The following is a 23,516-nucleotide window of genomic DNA, read 5'->3' as shown; positions in this document are numbered from 1 at the left end:
AATTATTTAATTGTGTATTTATTTTGAACGGTCCAGAGTAGTGCTGCAGCACTAATAGGAGCGGTATAATAAACAAACAAACAAGTGAACTTCTGATGTTGTCAGACTACAATGCCTCTCAGCCCTAGCTAGCTTACCCAATGGGGAAAGGATAACAGGACTTGCGGACTGGCAGCATTTGGAAGGCCACAGATCTCATATCCCTGATGCAGATGTTAAGAAACCCAAGAGGGTAGGGGAGGAAACAGTGTCCTCAGGTACCCTATAGGTCAATGGGTTAAGGGGTAGAGCCAACAGCCCTTCAGCACCCCCTTCTGGCAATGGCCGAGCCTTAGAGGCCGCTCAGCAGAGTTCCTCTCTGGCCTTGTTTTCAACTCCCATGACTCAGGCAGCTAAGAGGATGAGGACTGCACTGTAAAGGAGGAACTGATACTTTCATCTTTGCCAAAAAAAAGGTGTCTAGAACAAAAATGACTAACAGTTGGAACAATTTCAGAAGGCCAATATTGGGCACATTACAGCTGCACAAATTGGTGTGTTAAAAGCAGCTGGCACCCCATTACAAAGCCCATGCCCAGAGAAGAGAGTGATGTTCTAATAATTAACATGATGCGTAAACACTTAACACACACATTCATTATGAAAGCTGACATGTGATTATTGTTGAAAATAAAAGACCCATATTCAATTTACTATGATTCATGGGTTCAGACCTTTATTCATGAGCCACTGGAACAGCTGCTTGGTGTCAGCATCAAGAATTTGGAACCTCTGCGTGGTTATGAATCATTTATTCCTATAAACCAGCAAAATGTGGATTTTTGCACCATTTTCTACTGGGGCGGGGGAGGGTCATTCAATTGATTATATCATGACAATGACAAACGTAAGGGGAATATCAACACGCATGTGCCATGTTTTGTATTGCAACAGCCACTATATCGATCATAGGGAGAGTTTCCACATGGAAATATTTATAGTCTGGAGGGTCCATGGGTGGGTGGACAACAGATTCTGTGAGCATCATTAATTTCCTGGGCTGTGTTAATACAACAGCTTTGTACGTGTTATGTCAAATCTACCATAATCCGTGTCAAGGCAATCACTTAATTTAGGAAGAGTCAAGTTAAGGATGATGCTAAGACTTTTGATCTGAAGTTGCAATAAGAGGAACCCAGTGAAATTCTTGCCCATCTGTGTTTATGCCACCCATTTTGAAAGCTGGGGTACCTTACGTCAAATCCTAAATTATTATGTTGTCCTAAACCATAATAATTTATAATTGCCTGCCATCAAGTCAATTCCGACTTGTGGTGACCCTTTCCAGGATTTTCTAGGTAAAGAATACAGACTAAATAAATAATATCGAACAAGGATCTTATCTTGTTCGATATTATTAGGATCTTATCTTATTCAATATTATTTATTTAAAATATTTTCACCCCCCGTTTTCCCCTTAAAAGGGCCCAAGGCATGATGACCTTTGATTTAAACAAATAAAGCACTAGCTTGCTTGAAGAAAGGAAAATTTGCACTAAAGTGATGTGTTTGTTTCATCTGATATGGGAGGAAAATTATTTCTAGTACCCCCTTAAAGGCCACTGGTACCCACTTGTCCGCTGAACACATAAAGCTCTCAGAAGCAGCCAAAATAATGGAGTGTAGATTCTAGAGTGGATTTGATTTTTTTTCAAAATAGGCTGCTTAAGCAACTGAGGCAGAAAAATGTGCTTAGTATTCTGGGAGGAAGAAATTCAGAACCATTGGCACAGAAAGCCAATATTACATTTGAGGCTCACCACACACCTAAATCTGCACTTATCATGTTGCACGTAAATGATTATATTAACTCTTCCCTATGCCTGTACAAGCATTACTAAGGTAGGATGAGCTTTCTCAGTTCCCCAGCTTTCATGCTCATTTCTTAATTCAACACAGCTTTAGAATGTTACAGCTAAAATGCTGCCAACACAGCATAGCTTGATCTAGGCTTTCAGGAGTTCAACAGCAATAGCGCTGAATTCTACCACCACCTTAGCAGGCTTTAAATCAAATCGCACCGGGATAATTTATGACCTTGTAAAAGAATGCTGACAAGTCCACTTCAGTTGAACAAAATGTAATTTAGACCACAGGCAATCTACTATCTCCACAGAAATATGCAGCACAGGATTTACTCTCCTGTAAAAGTAACACAGTCACCAATGCCCATGCAGCAATATTTGGACAGATGGTGTGTGGCCTGACCCAAGAATCAAGGTAAGAAAACCAAAATATAAATCCTGGAGTGGTGTTTTCTTGTTAAAATACAGATGTTTGGTAAAATACATTTTTCCAAACCTCTGGAAACGTCGGATGTGTTGTTCAGATGGGTCCTGTGGTTTGCCATGGAATTCAAAGAGGAGATCACATGCAGTGGCCATTACACCATACATCACTGGCCATGATGGCATAGTGATGTGGCAAGATAGGGCAATGAAAATGTACCTTACAAGGCCTTGTATAAATCAGGTATGAGCAGGACTGAGGCGCAAAGCAGCAGAATGGAAACACCAACTGTAAGCATAATACAGCTGCAGGATCAGATAATTTTGCTTCCATTGGAACACACACACACTCGCACTCACACTCACAGAGAGGGGGAAGAGAGAGAAAGTGTTTGTGTGTGTGTGTGTGTGTGTGTGTGTGTGTGTGTGTGTGTGAGAGAGAGAGAGAGAGAGAGAGAGAGAGAGAGAGAGAGAGAGAGAGAGATGCCATGGGACACAATGCAAACACATTCTGCTATGATCAGGCGCAGCTTTTCCTCTTCAACACCAATAACTCGAAAAAGAAGGAGGCCAGTAAAAACTCATTACAGGTACTAACAAATCCTCCCAAGTCTGATTTCTATTTTGGTAAATTTCCCTGAAATGCTCAGATATAAAGATATGTGTGATGTTCACTACACATAGGGAACAGCTAGATTTACTGAGATAGCAAATAAGTGGATTAAGCTTTATTCTGGTTAAAGTTTTGACATAACACTGTAACTTTTCTCCACTGACTTTAAGGGCATGTGAAAAACAACAACAAAAAACCCAAAGAAAAACAAATCAGAGCCCAAGGGATGAACTGACCCAAGGAGAGGCGGCACAGGTTCTAAGCCAGGAGAGCGAGCCAATACAGTACAGTACTTGAGTGTATTCCGTATCCATTCTCTCTCTCTCTCTCTCTCTCTCACACACACACACACACACACACACACACACACACACAGAGAGAGAGAGAGAGAGAGAGAGAGAGAGAGAGAGAGAGAGAGAGAGAGAGAGAGAGAGAGACATACAGCTTCATTCGCCTTTCACCTTTTTGGATGAGAGTCAGCTAAACAATGAGAGAATGAGAGAGAGAGAGAGCACCTAAACAAATGCCTCTGGCATACACTAGTTATGGCAGGTTGGGAAGGGTCCAAAAACGCAAGGCAGAAGATGCCGCTGTTGGTTCCACGGTCTCCAGCTCTGCTCTAGAAACCTTCACGTAAGTTTGCCTGGTCGCTCACCTCTAACAACGTGAGGGGTCATCTGGGGATTCACACAAATGAGTTTTGTGCATCCTTAGAGTGTTGTCCCAGAACCTTCTACAGCTAAGCATTTGGGCAGCAAACCCCACCCGCACTCTTCCTACTGCATGTGAAGGCACACTCTGATCTGACACTCTTAGTTCTATCTGCCAAAAGAGGACAATGGCATTCAAGACACTGGGGGGGGGGAGGAAGGGGGGAGGTGTGAATTCACCATCTGCAGAACAATGGCTACAGGTAAGCAACCAGGCGTTTGTTCTTCATGATCTCTATTGATCACACAAATGGGGAGATCACAAGCTAATTTCCCAGGGGTGGGAGTGTCGCTGCAGAATAGACAAGCAGACAGCTCTTCTGAACCTAATATCACCTCTGGCTCTTACATCCAGATGCTAACACCCAATGAAAGTAGAGGATTGCAGACATCCTGGAGGGGAACATCCTTCAGAACTACAGAAGAAGCAGCTAGGGCCCTCGTAGAGTGTACTTTCAAATGTACAGGTGTTGGGAAGCCTGGTAGGTTAAAGCTGGTAGGTTAAAGCTATACACTCTGTGACCCAGACTGTCAGATGGCCTGAAGATAATGGGGCACCTTCTCTAGAGCCTCCACAACAAACAAAAAGGCTGTTTGATCTGTGAAAGGGAACAGGCCTTGACAGATAATAGGCAAGTACACATCTGTAATCTAAGGTATGGAAGGCACACTCTTAAGGGCAAAATAGGGTTATGGAAGAAAGAAGTAACACATCATCTTGATTAAGATGGGAATCTTTGGAAAGAAGGATGTGCCAGGGCAAAGCACTACCTTGTCTGCTTGGAAAGATAGGTAAGCTGAATCGATGCATAGGGCACAAACATTAGACGCACAATGAGCAGGCATAATAGCCACGAAGGAAGCAGTCTTCCAAGAAAGTAGGCAGAGTGTGCAGGTCACTCGTTGCTCAAAGGTTGGTGTCATGAGCCGGGACAAAACAAGTTGGAGACACCAGGATGATAAGTTGGCTATCTGGCAATAAGATTTTTGGTCAGTAAAGAGAGAATATGTTAAGAATCTTAAGAAATCAAGAACTTGAGAAATATCACAGGAGAATGATGGAAAACCATGCCCCATGCTCCTGAGAAAATTTCAAGAGAGCTGTCCATTTGGCCTCCTAGAGAAGAGGAAGCTAAATTCTCCAGGCTGACAGCCAAAGTGATAGACGGTCTGGATGACGGATTTGGTTGTGAAACTGGATTATTAGGTCTGGTCTACTGAGGAGACGGATGGACCTGTGGAGGAGAGATAAAGAAGGGTTGCAAACCAAGGTTATCTTGGCCACCACGGGATGATGAGAACCACTTTGGTTCTTTGCCTTGATCATCCTACAGTAGGCAGGATTAGTGGAATGGTGGCAACATGTACAGGAGATTGCCTTTCCAAGGAATTGTGAAAGCATCACTCTGAGAGTCCCAACATGCTCCTACTCTAGTGCAAAACAGGTGGTTCCACACTTGGTGATTTCTGCAGAAGCAAAAAATATCCATGTGGGAAAGCCCCACCTATCTGTCAGGTAAGTGAAAACTTCCTGGTTGAGCTCTCACTTGTGAATATCCAGGGCTGACCAACTCAGTGCATCTGCTAAAGCGTTGTGAGATGGACGGCCACTGAATGAACAACATTGCAAATGCACCACTCCCAGAGAAACAAGATGAGGAAGAGTAGAACATATGGATATGTGCCACTCTGCTTGTATACGTAATACATGGTGGTCATGTTGTCCATGATTACTCTGTTCTTCCCCTGAGTGCTTTAAAGATTGCAAGTAGTTCAAGTACACTGATGTGGGGGTGTTACTCTGTGTGGGATCACTTGTGCCTGGAGGCAAAGGTTTTGACAGCGTGCTCCCCAACCAGTTTGTGATGCGTCTGAAGTAATAGTGATTGATGGTATTAAGCAACGAGATGTGTCATTATGGAGAGGACTGAAGGTGGCAAGAAACCAGCTCTGTTGAACCCGCACAAGAAGAAGAGCAAATCATATGACAGACATGGTTGATACCCTAAGGTTGAGCAGTATTTGCATGGTGAAAGCAGATTATGTCACATCACAAATAACCTTTGTAGCCACTCTGGACAACTTTAACACCTTGTCTAGAGGAAGGAGAACTCGTCCTAAACAAGAGTCCAATGAGTTCCAATCTAAGTGATCTTTTGCATAGGGACTAACTGAAACTTCCCCTTGTTGACTCGCAGTCTGAGCTTGTGAAGGAGTGAGAAGGTAAACAGAACATGATGCCCCAGGTAATGTCATGACCTTGCCACTAGTAACCAGTCACTGAGACAGGGGAAGAGAAGAATTCTCTGGATTCGCAGGTGTGCTATCACCAGGGCTATACACGTAGTGAAGCCTCTGGGGGCTATAGTGAAACCAAGTGTGATTGGGCTTGCCCTCCATCTCCCCCCTTCTTCCTTCGATCCCACCACAGATGGGACCACGACTTCCATCTTCAGCACTGATGTATTTGCATTCTTTAACAAAGCAGTAGAAACCATTTCAACATTAATCTCTGCCTTTTGCTTCAGAGAAGGTCCCATACAGATTCTTTCGTCAAATGACAACAAATCCCTTTCAACAGGCAAGGGGGGAGAAATGAACTCCTTATATTTCTTCTGAGACCAACTGCCCAATTGTCCAGGCTCCTTACTCAGTTTTGCATCGCTGGCATGGGTGGAAGACCCATCCAGTCTGAGGCTCTGTGAGACTGGAGGCAAGAGCACTACCACTCTCGCTGGAGTGCCGTCCCTCCCTCTCACTGAAGAGAAGGAGATTCAGACCATGCCCGCCTCTTCTTCTAGGAAAACGGAGCCGCCGGAGACAGACCCGGGGAAAGTAGAGAGGGAGATGCGGAAGCTGACGGTTAGAAGAACCGGGGAGGAAATGGTGGGAAGAGAGGGGAAGCCGAGGTTGGAAATAGAGGTGGGTGTAGCAGATATAAAAAGAAGAGAAGAGCAGTTGCCACCAGGCTGGGAGTGGATATGGATGCAAGATCCATGGACAGGCGTGTGGAAAAGCCTCAGAGTACCCAGAGAGGAGGTGGATTACTGGTGACGGAGAGAAATACCACCAAGACCCTCTTATTGGGGTGAGGCAGAGGCCAGAGAGTGGAGGAGGAGGAGGCTGAGAGAAGAGAAAGAGAAGGTAGAAAGAGAGAGGCATGAAAGACTTGAATGGAGGGTGAGGGAAATGCAGATGAAGGGGATACCAGGAGGACTGTGGCAGACCTTCACCTCCACACGGGACCCCATCTGGTTGGACAACCGGGACGATGACACGGTCCCTTTACTGGAGGAACAGACAGGACCGGTACTAAACATGAATCTGCCTCTAGACTGGTCCAGACGCTGGAGGAGGAAATCCTTTCAAAGGTGAAGATTGGAAACTCCTTGCCGACCCATTGTTGGAAGGAGACAGATGTTGGACTGCTTTTGCAGACACTGGGTTATTTATTAAAAACGCCAATAAATGTTACCCCTATTTCAAAAACTTGCAAATCTGCTGATGTATTCAAACCAAGACAGGAGCCCAAGATTGAACCCTCACAGGCTCCCGCACTCTTTTTCCCCCAGGTCTGGGCCTAAGCAGACTCGTCCCATGAGATCTCCCATGGGATATGGAGCATTGCTTATATTCTCAATTCTGTGCCTCCCGCTCTCTCCAGGCTTCTTCCCTCTTTCTTCTCTCCCTCTCCTCTGTTTCACCCCAATAGGGTTGCTTTCTATACCTCTGACACTTCCACTCCTTTTCAGCAAACACTCTGGGCACCCTGAACTCTGTCCACGGGTCTTCTTCAACAATCTTGACCAACCCCTCTTTGTGCTTCTTTCTTTCCTCATCCTCATCCAGGGCCCAGCAACGTGCTCTTTCTTCCTCTAGCTGCAACCGCCCTCTCTCCCCCTCACTCTCCCCTTTTATCTCCTCCAACTTTTCTGCCCCCTGTGGTCTGTTTTCCTTGTTCCAGGCTCAATCCGGGCTTAAAGATTTTAGGCCACCTATTAGGTCCACACGGGCCTGAGGCTGCCATCATGTTGCGAACAGTACGGTAATAGGAGAAAAATCCTGTTGTGTAATCATGCCTCTGTATGGGCTCAATTGCTCCTTTGGCGAGAAGAGACAGGATTTCCTTCCAAAGAAGATGAGATGGAATACGTAGTACTGTAGAATGAAAAATGGTGAGAGGAGACAGACTCTCAAATTCAACAGCATAACATTTTCGGATGATAGTAAGAACTCATTGGTCGGTAGCAATGAAGCACCAGGATGGTAAGTGGTATAAAATGAATGGGGAAGGAAGAATGAGGAGTCTGACTGCAAGCCAGGGGAAATCCAGTCAAAAACCAGGATTTAGATTAAGATGACAGCTGTTTCCCCTTGGAAGCTGAAGACTGGTAAGGTAAAGGTAAAGGTTCCCCTTGACAATTTTTGTCCAGTCGTGTTCGACTCTAGGGGGCGGTGCTCATCCCCGTTTCCAAGCCATAGAGCCAGCGTTTTTGTCCGAAGACAATCTTCCGTGGTCACACGGCCAGTGCGACTTAGTCATGGAACACTGTTACCTTCCCACCGAGATGGTCCCTATTTATCTACTTGCATTTGCATGCTTTCGAACCACTAGGTTAGTGGGAGCTGGGACAAGCGACGGGCGCTCACTCCGTCGCGTGGATTCGATCTTACGACTGCTGGTCTTCTGACCCTGCAGCACAGAGGCTTCTGCGGTTTAGCCCACAGCGCCACCACGTCCCCAAAGACTGGTAGATCCTGGTTTTTTGTAGGACCTCCTCTGTGTCTGTTGTGGAACTGAACAGTGAGATGTCTGTGGTGGAGAGTGGAGTTTCTGGAAAGGATATTGCGTGCAACACCAGGTCTGCTTGTATGGTTGTTGAGAAAGGCCCATCTTTTTAGCTGTAGTGCAAAATTTGACTAGTTGGTCAATGACCAAATCTGTGGTAGCACTGAAGAGGCGCTCGCCATTGAAAGTGAGATCCTCTGTAGGAGCTTCTGACTTCTCCTTATATTAGCAGCATGGAGCCATGAGTGCCTCTGGCGGGCAACTGCCCGTGCAGTAACCTTTGCTGTACAGTCAGCTGAGTACCTGCGGCACTAATTTGGTGGCTGGCCCACCTATGTACCTCTTGATAGAAAGAAGCTTTTGATCTTCTGGCAGATGAAGGAGAAAAGGTTCTAGTTTCTTCCAAAGACATTCATGATACACAATGATGGCAACCTGCTAGCTTCCTATCCTGGAGTAGCTCCACCTGTCATTAGACCAGCAGAATAGGGTGGGGAAAGTTACAATGCCAATAAAGGTTTAGAGAGAGAGAGAGAGAGAGAGAGAGGGTGGGGAAAGTGCTGGTATACAGCTATATCTGCAACCCAGTACTCTCCCTACCAGGGTGGAAGCCCCCCAGGCTTTTACTCTTGGGTGACTTCAATATCCATGTGGAGGTGGCGATAGATGGGCCGGCCTTGGGATTTCCTAGACGCCATGACATCCATAGGTCTATCCCAACATGTGAAAGACCCTAAACACATGGCGGGACATAGAGGCCAGGCAGGGAGATTGTGATCTGAGGGTGGCTGACCTGATGTCTTCCGCCATGTCATGGTCAAATCACTATCTGCTGAAGCATGGACTCATACTGGTGACTGTTCCCTGTGGAAAGGCTGGCTCTATTAAGATGGTCTACCCCTGAAGGCTTCTGGATCTAATTAGTTTCCAGAATGTCTCAGGTAGGTTTCTTACCGACCTGGTTGGTGCTCCTGTCAAAACCCAGGTCATCAAGTAGTGTACAACAGTGACTGTGGCAGCTGACATGATCACTCCCAAATGCCCTCTGCGGTGCAGAGCTTGGCCCTCACCCTGGTTTATGGATGAGCTGCAAGCAATGAATCAAAAATGGGGGAGGCTAGGGTGCAAATGGAGGACAGGTTCCTTGGACTCTAATCGGGCTGTTTCCTAACTACCTGCAGTTAGGAAACTGTCCAGCTAATATGGGAATGCAATAAAATCTCCAAAGAGGGTCTATAACACCAAGTTCATCAATGAGGCCTCAAATCAACAAGCACAGCTCTATCAAGGAATCCGCAGCCTCATCAATGTGAAATAGTCAGTCATGGTCCAATCAGTTGGGAACATCTGTAACTGATTCACAGTTTATTTTCAATCTAAGATAGCAGTCATCTAGCAGAACCTGGACTCCTTTAATGGCACACTTAATCACGCTGAGATGTCCAATACACCACCTTGTCCTGTTTCATTGAATCATTCTCCACTTGTGATGCCTGAAGATGTGGACAAGGTGCTTACACACTAGGCTACCACCTCCCTGTTAGATCTTTGTCCACCATGGCTCCTAAAACCTGCTAAAGACAGAATGATAGAATGGGCCACTCAGATTATCCACTCATCTCTATAGAAAGGACATATGCCTTCCTTTAAAAAAAAAAAGATTATTGTGCATCCCATTTTGAAAAACATCCAACTTATGGAGAAATGATTTGAAAAATTTCAGGCCTGTCACCAACATTCCATTCCTGGGCAAGCTGATGGAGAGGGTGGTGGCTGATCAGCTGCAGGCATTCTTGGAGGAAATGGATAGTCTGGAAGTATTGCAGTCACGCTTCAGGCTGCAGCATGGCACTGAGACACCACTGGTCGCTTTGCGTGATGACCTTTGAAGAGTGGTAAGGTTGTGTTTCTGTACTGGCAATAAGAGAGGCATGAACAAAAGAAGGCATGGATGGAGCCAGAACAGAAGGGCAAGAGATAATATCAGTGGCAGCAAAAGTACAAGGGGTGTTGTGTCAAAACTGAAAATCAAGGAAGATGACAGTGAAAGTGCCGGAGATACCAGTGGCAGAATCAGCAAAGTTTGAATAATTATTGGAGGGAAGGTTGCAACTGGTAAATATATTCAGGTACTGGAACATGCAGGTAAAGAGAGTTGATGGCAAAGGTGGGTGGTCCTAAGTAATAACCAACAGATCTGGTTGGTGATGGGACTGGTAAAGGTGTTGATGGTACTGTTGACAGGGCAGGTGGTTGTGAATTAGCCTTTCCACAATGGGAGGCCTTTGTGTCCCTGGATTTACTTGGCTTCTGAGGTTCAGGCCCAGGTGAAGCGGCTGAACATGTAGAGCCATGCCTCTTTGACTTTGGAGCAAGTGTGTCCCTCCCTGGCAAAGAGTGGGAAGAGGCCTGAGAGCCTGTAACAGATATAGTGGCTGTAGATGAGACTGGCCTGCCTTGACAGTCAGCATTGCGTCTGTCTCTGAGCTCAGAATCAGTATCAAATATCAGGTGCCTTTTGAAGTCGAGTATCAATTCTGCCTCAATGTGTGATGCAATGAATCAGGGGCAGGCTGAGGAGACAAGGCTGACGTTCCCAAGCCAACTGATACAGAAGCCAAGGAGATGGTTTGCAAAGTATCTTTGCAATTGAGACCGAAGCAGTGTGGATGGGTCAATGTCCTTAAAGCCTGTTCTGTGGCTTTAGCGATTGCTCCCAAAGAAATAGCCTTTAGTTTTGACTTTTTAACGTGATGCCTTTGCTTCATAAAGCCTTTACAGATGGTACAAAACTGCAAGAGGCGAAGTTCTCCCAAGCAAAAACCAGTGTTTGGAGTGCTGGGCAATGTTGGGAAATGCTCCCTCCACATTACACATTTTTTGAGCTAGGCAGAGCCTGAAGCTGCTGAAAAAAACACGACAGGATAAACTGAATAAAACTATGACGAAATTAGTCAAATAACAGAATTTAATATAGAGGTATATAATAGGCTAAGAGAGAAAAACGTAGAGGAAAATTTGCTAACACTTCGCTGTAGGAAGTTTCAAAGTCACTCTGAAGGTGAAGAAAAAGAAAGGGGAGAGCTCCAGATTACAGCCCTTCTTTGGAGTGTTTACTGCATTCCCATATTAGCTCCTTTATATCAGGGGTCCACAACCATTTTCACCCCGCAGACCAGCTGGGGAAAGCGGGGCACCCCCTGTGCTCATGTGCATGTGTGAACAAGCGCTCTCTCTCTCTTGTGTGCATGCGCAAATGGTGCTGCTGCACTTCTGTGGGTGCATGCACTCATGCGCGTATGCAACCAGCAGTGCAGCACTTGCATGGGTGCACTGGAGTGTGCATGCATGCGCAAATCAGCTGTGTGGGGGTGAGTGTGGGGGGGTGGTCTGCCTCCACGGCCTGGTCCAGCTCAGGCCGCGGACCAGCACTGGGCCACGGACCGGGGATTGGGGACCTCTGCTTTATATGAATCAAGGACAGTGTAGGCCCAAATGCTTGGCTGTGGAATATTCCAGAACAACGCTCTGCACATGCATGAAATTCACTTGTGTGTTTCACAGAGACCACAAAGAAGAATAGTCAGGGTCACACAATATCTGATGTCAGTCCTGGGCTCTTCCAAGGGTGAGGCCATGGGCAACTATCTCATGTAGGCTGGCTACCAAGAGCTTTGGAACCAGGCAAATGACAGAATCAACAAGTAAACCAAACCAAAGGATAAACCAATAAACAAAGACTGAAGAAAATGGAAGACAGAAGAGTGCATTAGGAACAAAGGTGGGGAGTTATGACCCCTGCATTTTTCTAGCCTGTAATTCCCATTGGTTCTACCCAGCAAAGCTGGAACTAGAAATGGTGGGCACCATTCTGCCCATAGACACTGAATGTGAACTACCTACCACCAAGGAAGAGGTAAAACTCCACACAAGAAGGTGAATAGGGCAAGGAGGCATTGCTATTTATTTCTCTACCACTCACCAACATTCACCTTTGAATTTCCATACCCCTTAAAGTTTGGCACCCTGGGGCAAAGCTCTGGTTGCCTGGCCCTAGCTATAGCCCTGCTGTCCAGCATGGTTGATGGTGAGAATCTATGGAAGTTCCTCTCTCATAACATGTAAAGGGCCACAGCTGCCCACCCCTGCCCTAGAGTTTGCTTGCAAAAACCTTGTTAGACGCACATGGAACACAGTGCTCTCCTGTACCTCTCCTGACAGGAAGATGGCATTGCATCCCTCTGCCTAGGAGGATACAATGGCAAGTCGGGGCAAGCATCTGTCTCCTAGAGCAGACCGGAACCTCGGATAGAGCTGCCATCTGCACTTTACAGGCTCACCACATGAGGGAAGTACAGGAACTATTCCTGATAGTCTTCGGCTATCTGAGATGTTAGTGAAACAGTTTTGCAGTCCCATAATGAGAACCTTAGATCCTTCAGATTAAAATCTGCGCTGGAAAAGAAATTCCCAGCTTGCCCAACCCTCCTCTCACTCAATCTTCTCACCTCTCTAAGTAACACTTAACTGTCTGAGGCTGGGGCAGTGTATCAAGGGAGAGTTGCACTTATCTGCTGATCCAGCCCTAGAGAATGTAGTTTTGTTTAAAGTGAAGTGGATTTGAGGATCAAGGGGGCCAGGTGGGTGCCAAATTTAGACTGGCTTGGAAATAGACAAATCTATTTATTTTTCAGGACATAGAGATTAGCTTATTTCTAAGTGCATCTGGCATGAGATACTGGGATTCTGACCATCTCTCTCTAACCTCAGTGGTGACTTAGGGCCAAAGAGGAAATTGGACGTTATTCTCCAAACATCACCTGATTCATTACAGATCATCAGCTCTGGGCTCATCCCATCCTAAATAAATTTTTGGAACATTTACCCTGCAATCCTCAAGCATGGTTGTTGTTGTTGTTATTATGTTTCATCAATTTGCTTCTGACTTGTGCCGACCCTATGAATGACCTTCAGAAGATCTTATCGGTCACAGCTCTGCTCAGATCCCACAAATTCAGGGCTGTGGCTTACTTTATTGAGTCAACCCATCTTTTATTTGGTCTTTCTCTTTGCCTGTCGCCTTCACCTCTTCCCACTTTGTTGACTAGGAAATAAACCCAACTGGAATCTGTGATGCTCAATACCAGCTGAGACGCCCGTACAGACTTGCTGCCTTAGGTTCCCCATCCCTACCCCAGCCTCTTGGAGGGTACATAGCACATGAGCTGCTGTGGCTGCTGTTGTCATTTGGAGAACCTGTAATACTTACCTAAGCCTAAGTAAGTAAGGTGCTCAAACAGAGTCCAGCTGTGGTCATCAACGTAATGGTTCTTTAGTATAAGCAACTGGCATAAATCTCTGGCTGTTATATCACTTGGTACTTCCAAAGTTCTGCTCGTTTCATCTTCACTGTATACTTTAATTACCTGAAAAAAGGCAGAAGTATGTTACATATCATACATGAATAACATTCATATTAAGCAGGACAGGAACATGTGTGGTCTTCCAGATGTTGGACTGCAACTCCAGCCAGTTCTAGCCAAGATAAGGTAAAGGTAAAGGTTCCCCTTGACAATTTTTGTCCAGTCGTGTTCGACTCTAGGGGGCGGTGCTCATCCCCGTTTCCAAGCCATAGAGCCAGCGTTTTGTCCGAAGACAATCTTCCGTGGTCACATGGCCAGTGCGACTTAGACACGGAACACGGTTACCTTCCCACCAAAGTGGTCCCTATTTATCTACTCGCATTTGCATGCTTTCAAACCGCTAGATAGCCAATCACAAAGGAAAGCTACTCCTTCCCCATCCCTGGTATAAAATACAAAACAATGACTTCATTTGCCAGTAAAATTGTTTCATACCTGGACAGGCGAAAACTGTAGTAAATGTTGCTCTGTAAGTGATCTTTAATCTAGCGGGACTCAGATTTAATAATTCTCTGGAGAGAGAATTGTGCAGATAAATCCAGCAGGGACTGGAATACGAGGAAGCAATGGCATAAAGTGCCTGGAATAGTTATATAAGTTGGAACCCCAGATAGGGTGAAAGGTGAAAGCACAGCCCAGTGGTAGGGAATCTGCTTTGACCACAAATGGTCTTAGGTGCAATTCCAGGGACACCAACCTTTAAAAGTCTCCAGGTAGCAGCAGGCACCTGGAACTCTGGAGAGCTATCCCCCCATAGGAATAGAGAAAGGGTGGTTAAGCTCTGGGATCCTGAGGTCAACTCCCCCACCCATGGGCAGCACCAGCCTCTCAAATACTGTATAAAAGAGCAAAGGGGGGGGAGATGAAACCCAAAGTGGCTGGACGTCCCCTTCCGATTTTGCTTCTGGGTGGGCCAAACAAGGTATAAGGGGACTCTATGCCTTTTAGGCTTCCAGAAGCAGAAACTCACCTTTTCGAAGTGGGGTGTGAAATTAATAGAAGGACATGAGATGGGGGAAAGGGGTGGGCAAAAATCCAGGAGAAGAGTTCGGCCTCACACACACACACACACCCAAAAAAAACCAACAAGTCTTGCGGCTCCACACAACTCCTCAGGCTTCGATTTGCTCCATAATATTAGGTTAAAGAATTCTGGGCTAGACTCAATATAGGTTAGAGTAGACTGGGCTGGACAGCAAGTTCATATGGTTTAACTGGAGACGCTTGTAGTTCGGGAGAGAACCAAATACTGTTGCTTTTATGCTCACGAAACACCTGCTGTGTCCAAGAGGAGAATACAAGAGACCGGCAGCTACCTACAGGGGTTCCTGGAAAGACAGAGTGCATGTACAACCCTTCTGCTTCAGCCCACTGCGTATGTGCCATGTTAGGAGTATTAAAAGCCATGTTTCTGTACTCATGTACTCGTGATTTCATTTGCATGTTAGTAAAACACTTGAAAGGAGGAACTTCCTGATCTTCCACCACAGCTTTTTCTGTCTCTTGACCAGGGCCTAACGTCATTTTCACTAAAAAGGCAGGGGAAATCGCACTGCAGAATAAAAGCTCATAGGAGCCCTCATATCTGCCTGCAAGGCATCAGTTTATGGGATTTCCCAGAAAAAACTGGAATTCACATTAACTCACCATTCCTCAAACTTACTTTTGTTCTGCCTCTTTAAAAGTGTCCATTTCACTACTAGAAATCTACAACCCATTCCTTATGCATTATCCCTACGTGAGATCTTGTCAGCAGGCCCTCAGAAAGAATCAGAATGTCCACAGAGCAAAGATTTCCTGCTAGGAGCAATAACTGTTCAATGGCCCATTCAGCATACTTCATGGCAAAAATGGCAATGAGGAGGTCAAATTCTGACCTACAAGAAGCCTACAGTACATTATTTGAAAGAAGACTGGGATGGAGAAACAGACCAGCACTTCTCTCAATAGCAACCAACCTGATCTTTCCCTCCGTTCTAGCACAGAGAGTTCTGCCAAGAAAAGAATCTTACGAGCCCTGGAAGCTGCTGGTCCTGCCAATTTCCTTGGTTACTATATGAGGCATAATAAACTATTTCAAAAGTCAGCAAAGTGGTGGGAAGAGTAGTCAAGCACTATTCAAAGGGGAGTGAACTGTATATGGTTTAACTAATGGTATATGTGGTATCCAGGCACTACAACGTTGCTGTCTGAGGGCTTACAAATATTTTTCACCAAAGGCACTTTTGCCTTCTGTGCAACCCCCCTCTTGTACTACTAGACTGCTGTCGGTTCAGATAGATCCCCATAATAAAAAGCCTCATAAAGCTCTGTGAAGGTCACTTCAAGTGCAGCCTTGACAGTATGGAGAGTAAAATTAAAAATAACAACATGTTGTTGTGTCTATGAATAAAATGGAACTCTCTTCAGCAAAGGGATGCGATAGAAAAAGGAAATTCGCGAATCAAGGCACACAATTTTAAAAAGTACAAGCATGCTGAGTAGCAGGTGAAAATATATATAAGCACCTAAAGTGAGTTCTCTGTATGGATGCAAGAAGGATTATTAAGGTCTGTAGGTCACTGATTCTGTCCAGAATTAGGAATATGTATCAGATGGCTTTTTACACAGATATCTAGTGCAACAAAAAGCAATGGACTGAATCATGCTGCAGATCATTTTTTTATAGAGAAAACCATAATATTTTAGGAACCAATGGATGTGGGGGCCTTGGGCATAACTGCCTCAGTGACTCCAAACATGCACACAGAGGTGAGCACATACACACATCATATGGAAGAAGATACAGATAAAAACTGAACAGCTCTTTCGCTCTGCACCAACTTCTTAACTCTTCTGGAGGGCCAAGGGGAACAGTTACAGCACGAGGCCCTCTGGCCAGCCTTGGGACCCTGGCAAATCCCCCATTTTCCCATCCTCCTGACAGAATCAGCCCCAAATACTAACCAACATGCATCTGAAACTTCTTACCACTATAGCTTGGAAACAAAATACACCAAGACACGGCCTTGAAATGGTTTACAAGAACTTGAGTCACTTTGGGGAGGGAGTAATCCACCTGATTAAAATACAGTGGTGCCCCGTATAGCGAGGTTAATCCGTTCCGGATTAACCTTCGCTATACGAAAACATCGCTGTGCGGGGCAGGAAAACCTATTGGAACGCATTAAACTTAGTTTAATGCGTTCCAATAAGTTTGTAAACTTACCCCTCCAGCGATGTTTTCGCTCCGGCGGCCATTTTGGAGCCGCCGATCAGCTGATCGGCGGCTCCAAAATGGCCGCCGCATGACCCGAAATGCCCCCCCCGCAGCGTTTTCGCGCCCTCCCCTTGCTTAGGGAGGTCGCGAAAACGCTGCAGGGGGGGCATTTCGGGCCATCCGCGGCCGTTTTAATGGCCGCGGATGGCCCGAAATGCCCCCCCGCAGCGTTTTCGCGACCTCCCTAAGCAAGGGGAGGGCGCGAAAACGCTGCGGGGGGGGCATTTCGGGTCATGCGGCGGCCATTTTGGAGCTGCCGATCAGCTGATCGGCGGCTCCAAAATGGCCGCCCGGAGCCCCAATCGTCGCAAAGCGAGTGCGGCGATTGGGGCTGATCCGTATAGCGATCCCCAAAATGGGATCGCTATACGGATCTTTCGTTAAACGGTGCACTCGTTAAGCGAGGCACCACTGTACTTATCTCACATGACTCCATTCAAAAGCCTTCATTGTTGGCCCACGCTGTTTGCAGGCCTAGCAATAACACTTTTATTATACTAAAGCTTTCATTTATGTACATAAGTTCAGTTAAACCAGGACAACGCGACCAATCGCTACTCCTTGTGGCGGCTACAGATTACGTCCAGAATCAGCAGTGGTGTGTGTGCCTACAGGTTCAAGTTGCCAGAGATCACCAACAGCAGGATAATATTGAACAGTCATGTCCCACTTGTGAGTTTCCCAATAAAACATCTGGCTGACCACTGTGGGGAAAGAATATATGACAAACAGAGTATACTTGAATGAGCTGCTTTTTTTTTTTTTACTTGACAGAAACTCTTAGCCTTTAACTTTTTAATGACGGGCAGAAATTTGGCAGATACAGCATTCAAGGTACCAAAATGAACAAAAAAAAGTCATGTCTATTAAATGTATCCGTCTGTTATAGGTCCAGAATTGGGTTATTTTGCATGTAAATTATTCCGTGTATAAAATTCCTCTGCTTTTCAGGTCCAAAACTAAGCGCTTTCCCCTCTGTCCATCTTACGAAATAGCCACACATTTAAAACAATCACAGTGGCTGGCCTCGTACACAAGTATGTCCAAACATATATTTATTTTAAGGATTTAGACTATGCCACCCAGCCAGTTCCCATTTAACCTTATTTACTGTAATTTGAAAGAAGGCATATATGGAAATTCTCAAGAAGGGCAGAGTCCCCAGTTTCACATATTTTAAAACGAGGAACCGGCTACATACACACATAGTGCATTTTGCCAACGGTGCTGTGTTTATATTGCATATTCGGGCCTCTCCTCTCCCCACACGTAACCACCTGCATTCACTCTCACTACGTCGTCTCTGCTCCTCACTCATCCCCCCCACACACACACACAAAAGTCACCTACCCGTTTTTGCAGTACTATCGGAGTTATCACAGGCAGGGTTACCCTTCTTCCAGACAGGCTCATTTCTATTATTCGCAGAAATTATTAGCTCAAAAGCTCCTGTCCAAGAAACTTGTAAAATAAAGATAATGTCTTGGGAGGATCAATTTTCCAGCGTACACCTTAATGAGAGCCGCTGCAAAGAGATGACTAGGAAAGCAGTAAAAGACATGCTGCTTTTCTGTGAATCTCCTCCTTTGGGGAAGCCAATTAAGGATGACTCCCAGACCAGCCCACACCAATGGCAGGCCAGTCAGGAGTGTGTGGGGAGGGCTTCGCCTCTGCCCTTGGGAACACATTCTGATTACTTCTGTTTATTATATTTAAAGAGCCAGGTTTAAACAAGCCTTAAAATCACTCAAAAGCCTCTCTCCACCCATGCTTTCATCTATCAAGCTGGGAATTGCATCTGACGTCTCCCACCAAGAGAGAGCAAATATTTTAGCTTGGAACAGAAGGCATGGGCACCTCGCACTTAAGCAGCTCTGCAGTCTTCAGAAACAAAAATGGATCATCAAGCACAAGCCAAACCTTTCTTTGGACCCATCCGGGACACCGTCGGTAGGAAAACTTTTATACATGGCTCAGTGGAGATTGGATTGGTCCAGTGAAATTAGTTATCTTCCTGTGTATCAATTACCAGATTATTTCCTGACCAGGTCACAAGATGTACCCTTGGGAATCTACCATCTTCCCTCCGGATCAATCCAGCACAGTTTTCTGATGTGTGAAAGACATTTAACAGAAGCGGTCATTTTTGATCACAACATTTCTATTCACGTAAGTTTAAAAAAGATGGATCACCAATAAGGACTGCACAATTCCTGAAAACTTGCAAAGCAACACATGCACACACTGACATGTGTGAATGAATATAAAATATCCCTAAATAGCCGACAACTTGCTCAGCATGCAGGATATGCCAAAACCTGCAATCTTTATTATCTTGAAACAGCTGGAATGCAGCCAACAATAGACCAGAGGAGAAAGAGTGACTCCAGGTCACATTAGTTAGCTAAACTAATCAGTTACGGGGGGGGGGGGGGAGGGGTTAGTTCAACAGTCCTAATAATTCACATCTTAGTATTGCTTAGTACAAGAGTATTAGCACATCCTACTAAAGTTACGTCATTTACCCTCTCCCTCTCCGTCAATCCCCCCCCCCCGTGTGTGCAAAGCCACAGCAAATTTAAGTCCTTTCAACAGGATTGGACAAAAGCACTGTGCTGTTTTCAGGCTGTGCCCCCTCTCAAATCACAGTGTCATCTTCAATCCCTACTTTTTCCCCTGTGTAACAAAGAGAGATGCAAGATGCTCTCCGAAAGAAAACTCTGCTCAGTTTATGCCGAACAATGTGAGTCAACAGAAGTTTGCACAGATGTCGCCGGCTGAAGCAAACCCAACAATGCAAATTCAACATCTCCCAACTTGTACTGTATCTCATTAAAAGCACAGCCCCTTTTCCTGTTTGGACTGCTTTGCTCTTAAGTAGCCAACTTGTTCAGCAGTGTTCCACGACATCACAGGAGTACACTCAACAACTGTGACATCAAGCAGTTAAGCAACCGATGACACAGAGACCATAGCATTTACCTTAAGATTTGTTCTTCCAACTTAGGAAGAATCCATAAAAACTAAAATTGTCAAACTAATCTAAAATTATTTCTGCTGTAATCTGATATATAATGCTTTGTTTATATCTTTCTGATCATAATGAAAACAGTGGTATGGAGGCAGCGTCAAAATAAAATAGACATATAAGCCAAAGATGATAACATTTGTTCCACTGATCAAAGAGCCTATTCGCAGCAGCTCTGGCTGGGCACAAGAATTACAATGAATTATTATTTTTTAAACACAAGATTGGCATGCAGTTTCAAATGATTATGAAAGATGAGGAAAACTCTGCAAGTCCAACAGAAATCATAAAGCGATCTAGCCTGGAGTGAAATATGTGCTCTTTGTTCAATTACCTACAGAATCAGAGACTGCCAATAAAAATGGTAAAATCAGATACAACACAGCAATGTTTGGTTTGCTGCCAAAATAAAGAGTTACTCAGCTATAACCTTGGCTCTTATTATTACCACGAAGCAGACGCCGCAGCAAAGCTGCTGTAGTGACAATATAATCACTTCTAAATTAGACTAAATACTCTTTTGGTTTATAATCTCTGCTTATCTTGAGCGAATCTTCAGCCACTTAGTTTTGGAAATTTCCACCGGGCACTCTGTAGTCTTCTGCATTTCTTTCCCTTACAGCAGAGATGCAGTACCTTGTGCATTTGATCTTCTTGGCTACCTTTTTGCCAAAGGCATTTACTCCAAAGTGAGTGCTGCTTTTCTCAAAAAGCTCAGGTGAACCTAACCCCAAATAACACTGGGCTGTTGGTTTAAAAAGAAAAACACAGCAAGCAGCAGACTTGACCCATGCTTGCCCTAGACCTCATGCACCAAGAGGATGAGTCTGGAAGCCTTTTCCTTAATTCCCTGCAGAATCTTGGGTATTTCTCCAGAGCACTCAAGTGGGGTCTGCCATTTTAATTGGTCACAATGTTATGGCATCATCAAATTGCTCAGGGCTGGCTTTCACTACTGATGTGGAGGGTTGAAGCCCCACCTCCAAATCAGCTCCACCAAATTGGGTCCAACCCTCAAGTGCAAAGCCCCACTTTATCTCATACAGAAATTCCTGCTTATACAATTCACCATGTGCTTTTTACTACAACTTTGAGGGAATTCCCCTCAAATTCTGGATGTGTGTTTATTTGCTGTTTTATCAATTGTTTCAAATGGAAGAAAGAGAAAGAGGGCTTCTTCACTTATACTCTCCCCCCTTACCATTTACTAATAAATTACATCAGTCAAAGATAAGGGCCAGCATTCTGTTCAATATGTACACAGTGGGAACTCCACCTACCTGCCAGCCTTTTGCCTCCTCACGCTCGGCCAGCATCTCATCATATCACTGCGGTAGCGGAAGGGTATACTGGCCAAGGTCTGGTTGCTGTTGTCGCTTAATGAAAAATACATTCTTTCATATTTTAAAAAAAGACAAAGAAATCACATACAGTGGTAACTCGACTTACTAACGTCCCCACTTACGAACATTTCGACTTACAAACAGCTCCGTCTGCAAAATGTTGCTTCGACTTGCGAACGGAGCTTCCACTTTCGAACAGAAACAGGCAGGGGGGAAAAGGCAGGCAATTCAACTTTCTAACTATATGTGGCGCCGAGGCTGCTTCTTTGTGCTGTAGCTCTTTCGGTAGTCATGGTGTGTGTCGCAGTTGGAGGCTTGGGAGAGCCTCTTGCTTCGGAGTGAGCCTGTGTGTGTGTGTGTGTCTGCAGGGAGGTAAGCTGCTGTTTCCCCCTTTAAAAAACTGTTCTGGTTGAGTTTTGGTGGCTCTGCTTCAGTGTGTGTGTGTGTGTGTAGGGAGTGTTTGTTTCTGTGCTCTGCTTCGGAGCGAGCGAGCGAGCGAGCGAGCGAGCGAGCGAGCGTGTGTGTGTGTGTGTGTGTGTGTGTGTGTGTGTGTGTGTGTGTGGTGTTTGTTTCTGTGCTCTGCTTCGGAGCGAGCATGTGTGTCTGTCTGTATTTTTGGAGGGTTTTTTTTTTCTTTCTTAAACCTCACCAACAGAGGTGGCTCTAGTGTCCATTTGTTTTGCTGGTTTTTTGAGTTTTTTTCTTAAAGCCTCAGCAACGGAGCACCTTCCAACTGGGCTTGCTGTGCTCTTTTTATGTTTTTAGTTATTTTTTCCCTCTGGGCAGCCGGGGGGCGGGGAGCCGTGGCTGCTGACTAGAGTGAGGGAAGCTCCGGGGGAGCAGGAGGAGGCGGGCAGGCAGGCAGGCCAGCGCTTTCCGGCCAGGTCTCTGGCCTTGGCCCCATTCACTTCGGCCAGCCTTTGAGGCTCCCTTTCTCTCCTGGGTTTTGTTTTGTTTTTGTTTTGTTTGTTTGTTTGCTTTTTTGCAGCCCCAGTGCGTTCCTATGTGGCTTGCAATGTTTTTTTTTGGGGGGGGGTGTATTTTTTTCTTCAGCCGGAATGAATTAATTGGTTTTACAATGCATTCCTATGGGAAATGGTGCTTCGACTTATGAACGTTTCGAGTTATGGACACTGCTCCAATATGGATTAAGTTCGCAAATTGAGGTACCACTGTGCGTGGGCGCACACGCACACGCACACGCACACACACGCACACACCTCTTTCTTAAACTGGGCTTCAGATATGAGGATGCCAGGAGTGGTTTTTGTTTTGTAAGAAAGAAAAGATGGTGGTGACAGCTCCAATACTGGAGGCATTTAAGAGAAACTTAGACAACCACCTGGCAGGTATCCTTTGATTTGTATCCCTGAATTGAGCAGGTGATTGGACCCGAGGGCCTTATAGGCCCCCTTCCAACTTCACTATTCCATGATTCTATGGTGCAAACTCCCTCCTTTGCTTGGAGGCAACCTGCAACTGAAGTGCAAAGGCAGGAGGAGACGTCTATTTTTTTTCCCAACGGTGCAAGGAAAAGGCACTCTGCACATCAACTCTTGAAGTCTGCTTTTTAATTCTAAGGGCTGGAGAAGAAGCAGTTGATGGCTGGGGACATACAGGAGCCTTTCATTGCAGATTCTGTTCTTCTTGCAATAGTTAACTGTAATTTCTGCTTAACAATCCCCTGACAGACGCAGCTGTTTACTGCCCCAGTTTTCTTGGCTCTAAAGTAGAGCCAATGTCTTCTAATTGAAATAAATTCAATAGAATGTGCATTATACGTATTTGACTTAGCAGTCTGCAGCTTGCATCAGAGCTCTTGTCTCTGGGAGCCATCTGTTCCATATACTTTTGAATACCCATTTTCTTGTGGTGTATTTGTCTCTCGGTTGTGCTCAAACCTCTGCACCATACACTGAGCCATGCAGTGGGGCTGGCTAAACCTTATGCTCTCGTGCAAAGGAATGCCCTTGCATTCATTTGTGAAAAAATGAAGACCATGCTATCTGGAATATGTCATTGCCTTAAGAATTTGTGTCATGATAGAGTCAGACTGATATTAAAACCTGATACCTTTATTAAGA

The 23,516-nt window shown here is 45.3% G+C and overlaps 1 protein-coding gene across 2 annotated transcripts in view; it reads right to left on the bottom strand.

Annotated features, from left to right (window-relative positions):
* Window positions 1-23,516, bottom strand: part of GRB14 (growth factor receptor bound protein 14) — a 71,522-nt gene that overhangs the window by 28,585 nt on the left and 19,421 nt on the right. Inside the window, exons 1-2 of one of the 2 annotated variants that reach the window (XM_020804366.3) lie at window positions 18,412-18,873; window positions 13,649-13,805 (exon numbers count right to left, since the gene is read on the bottom strand). In XM_020804366.3, coding sequence (XP_020660025.1) covers window positions 13,649-13,805; window positions 18,412-18,474 — 220 coding nt within the window. In that variant the 5' untranslated portion in view covers window positions 18,475-18,873. Of the gene's footprint in view, window positions 1-13,648; window positions 13,806-18,411; window positions 18,874-23,516 lie in introns of those variants that run through there. The other variant, XM_072982024.2, reaches the window with a different exon arrangement.

Source organism: Pogona vitticeps, chromosome 1 (assembly GCF_051106095.1).
Source record: "Pogona vitticeps strain Pit_001003342236 chromosome 1, PviZW2.1, whole genome shotgun sequence".
Lineage (NCBI taxonomy): Eukaryota > Metazoa > Chordata > Lepidosauria > Squamata > Agamidae > Pogona > Pogona vitticeps.
This window is presented reverse-complemented; position numbering and strand designations above follow the sequence as displayed.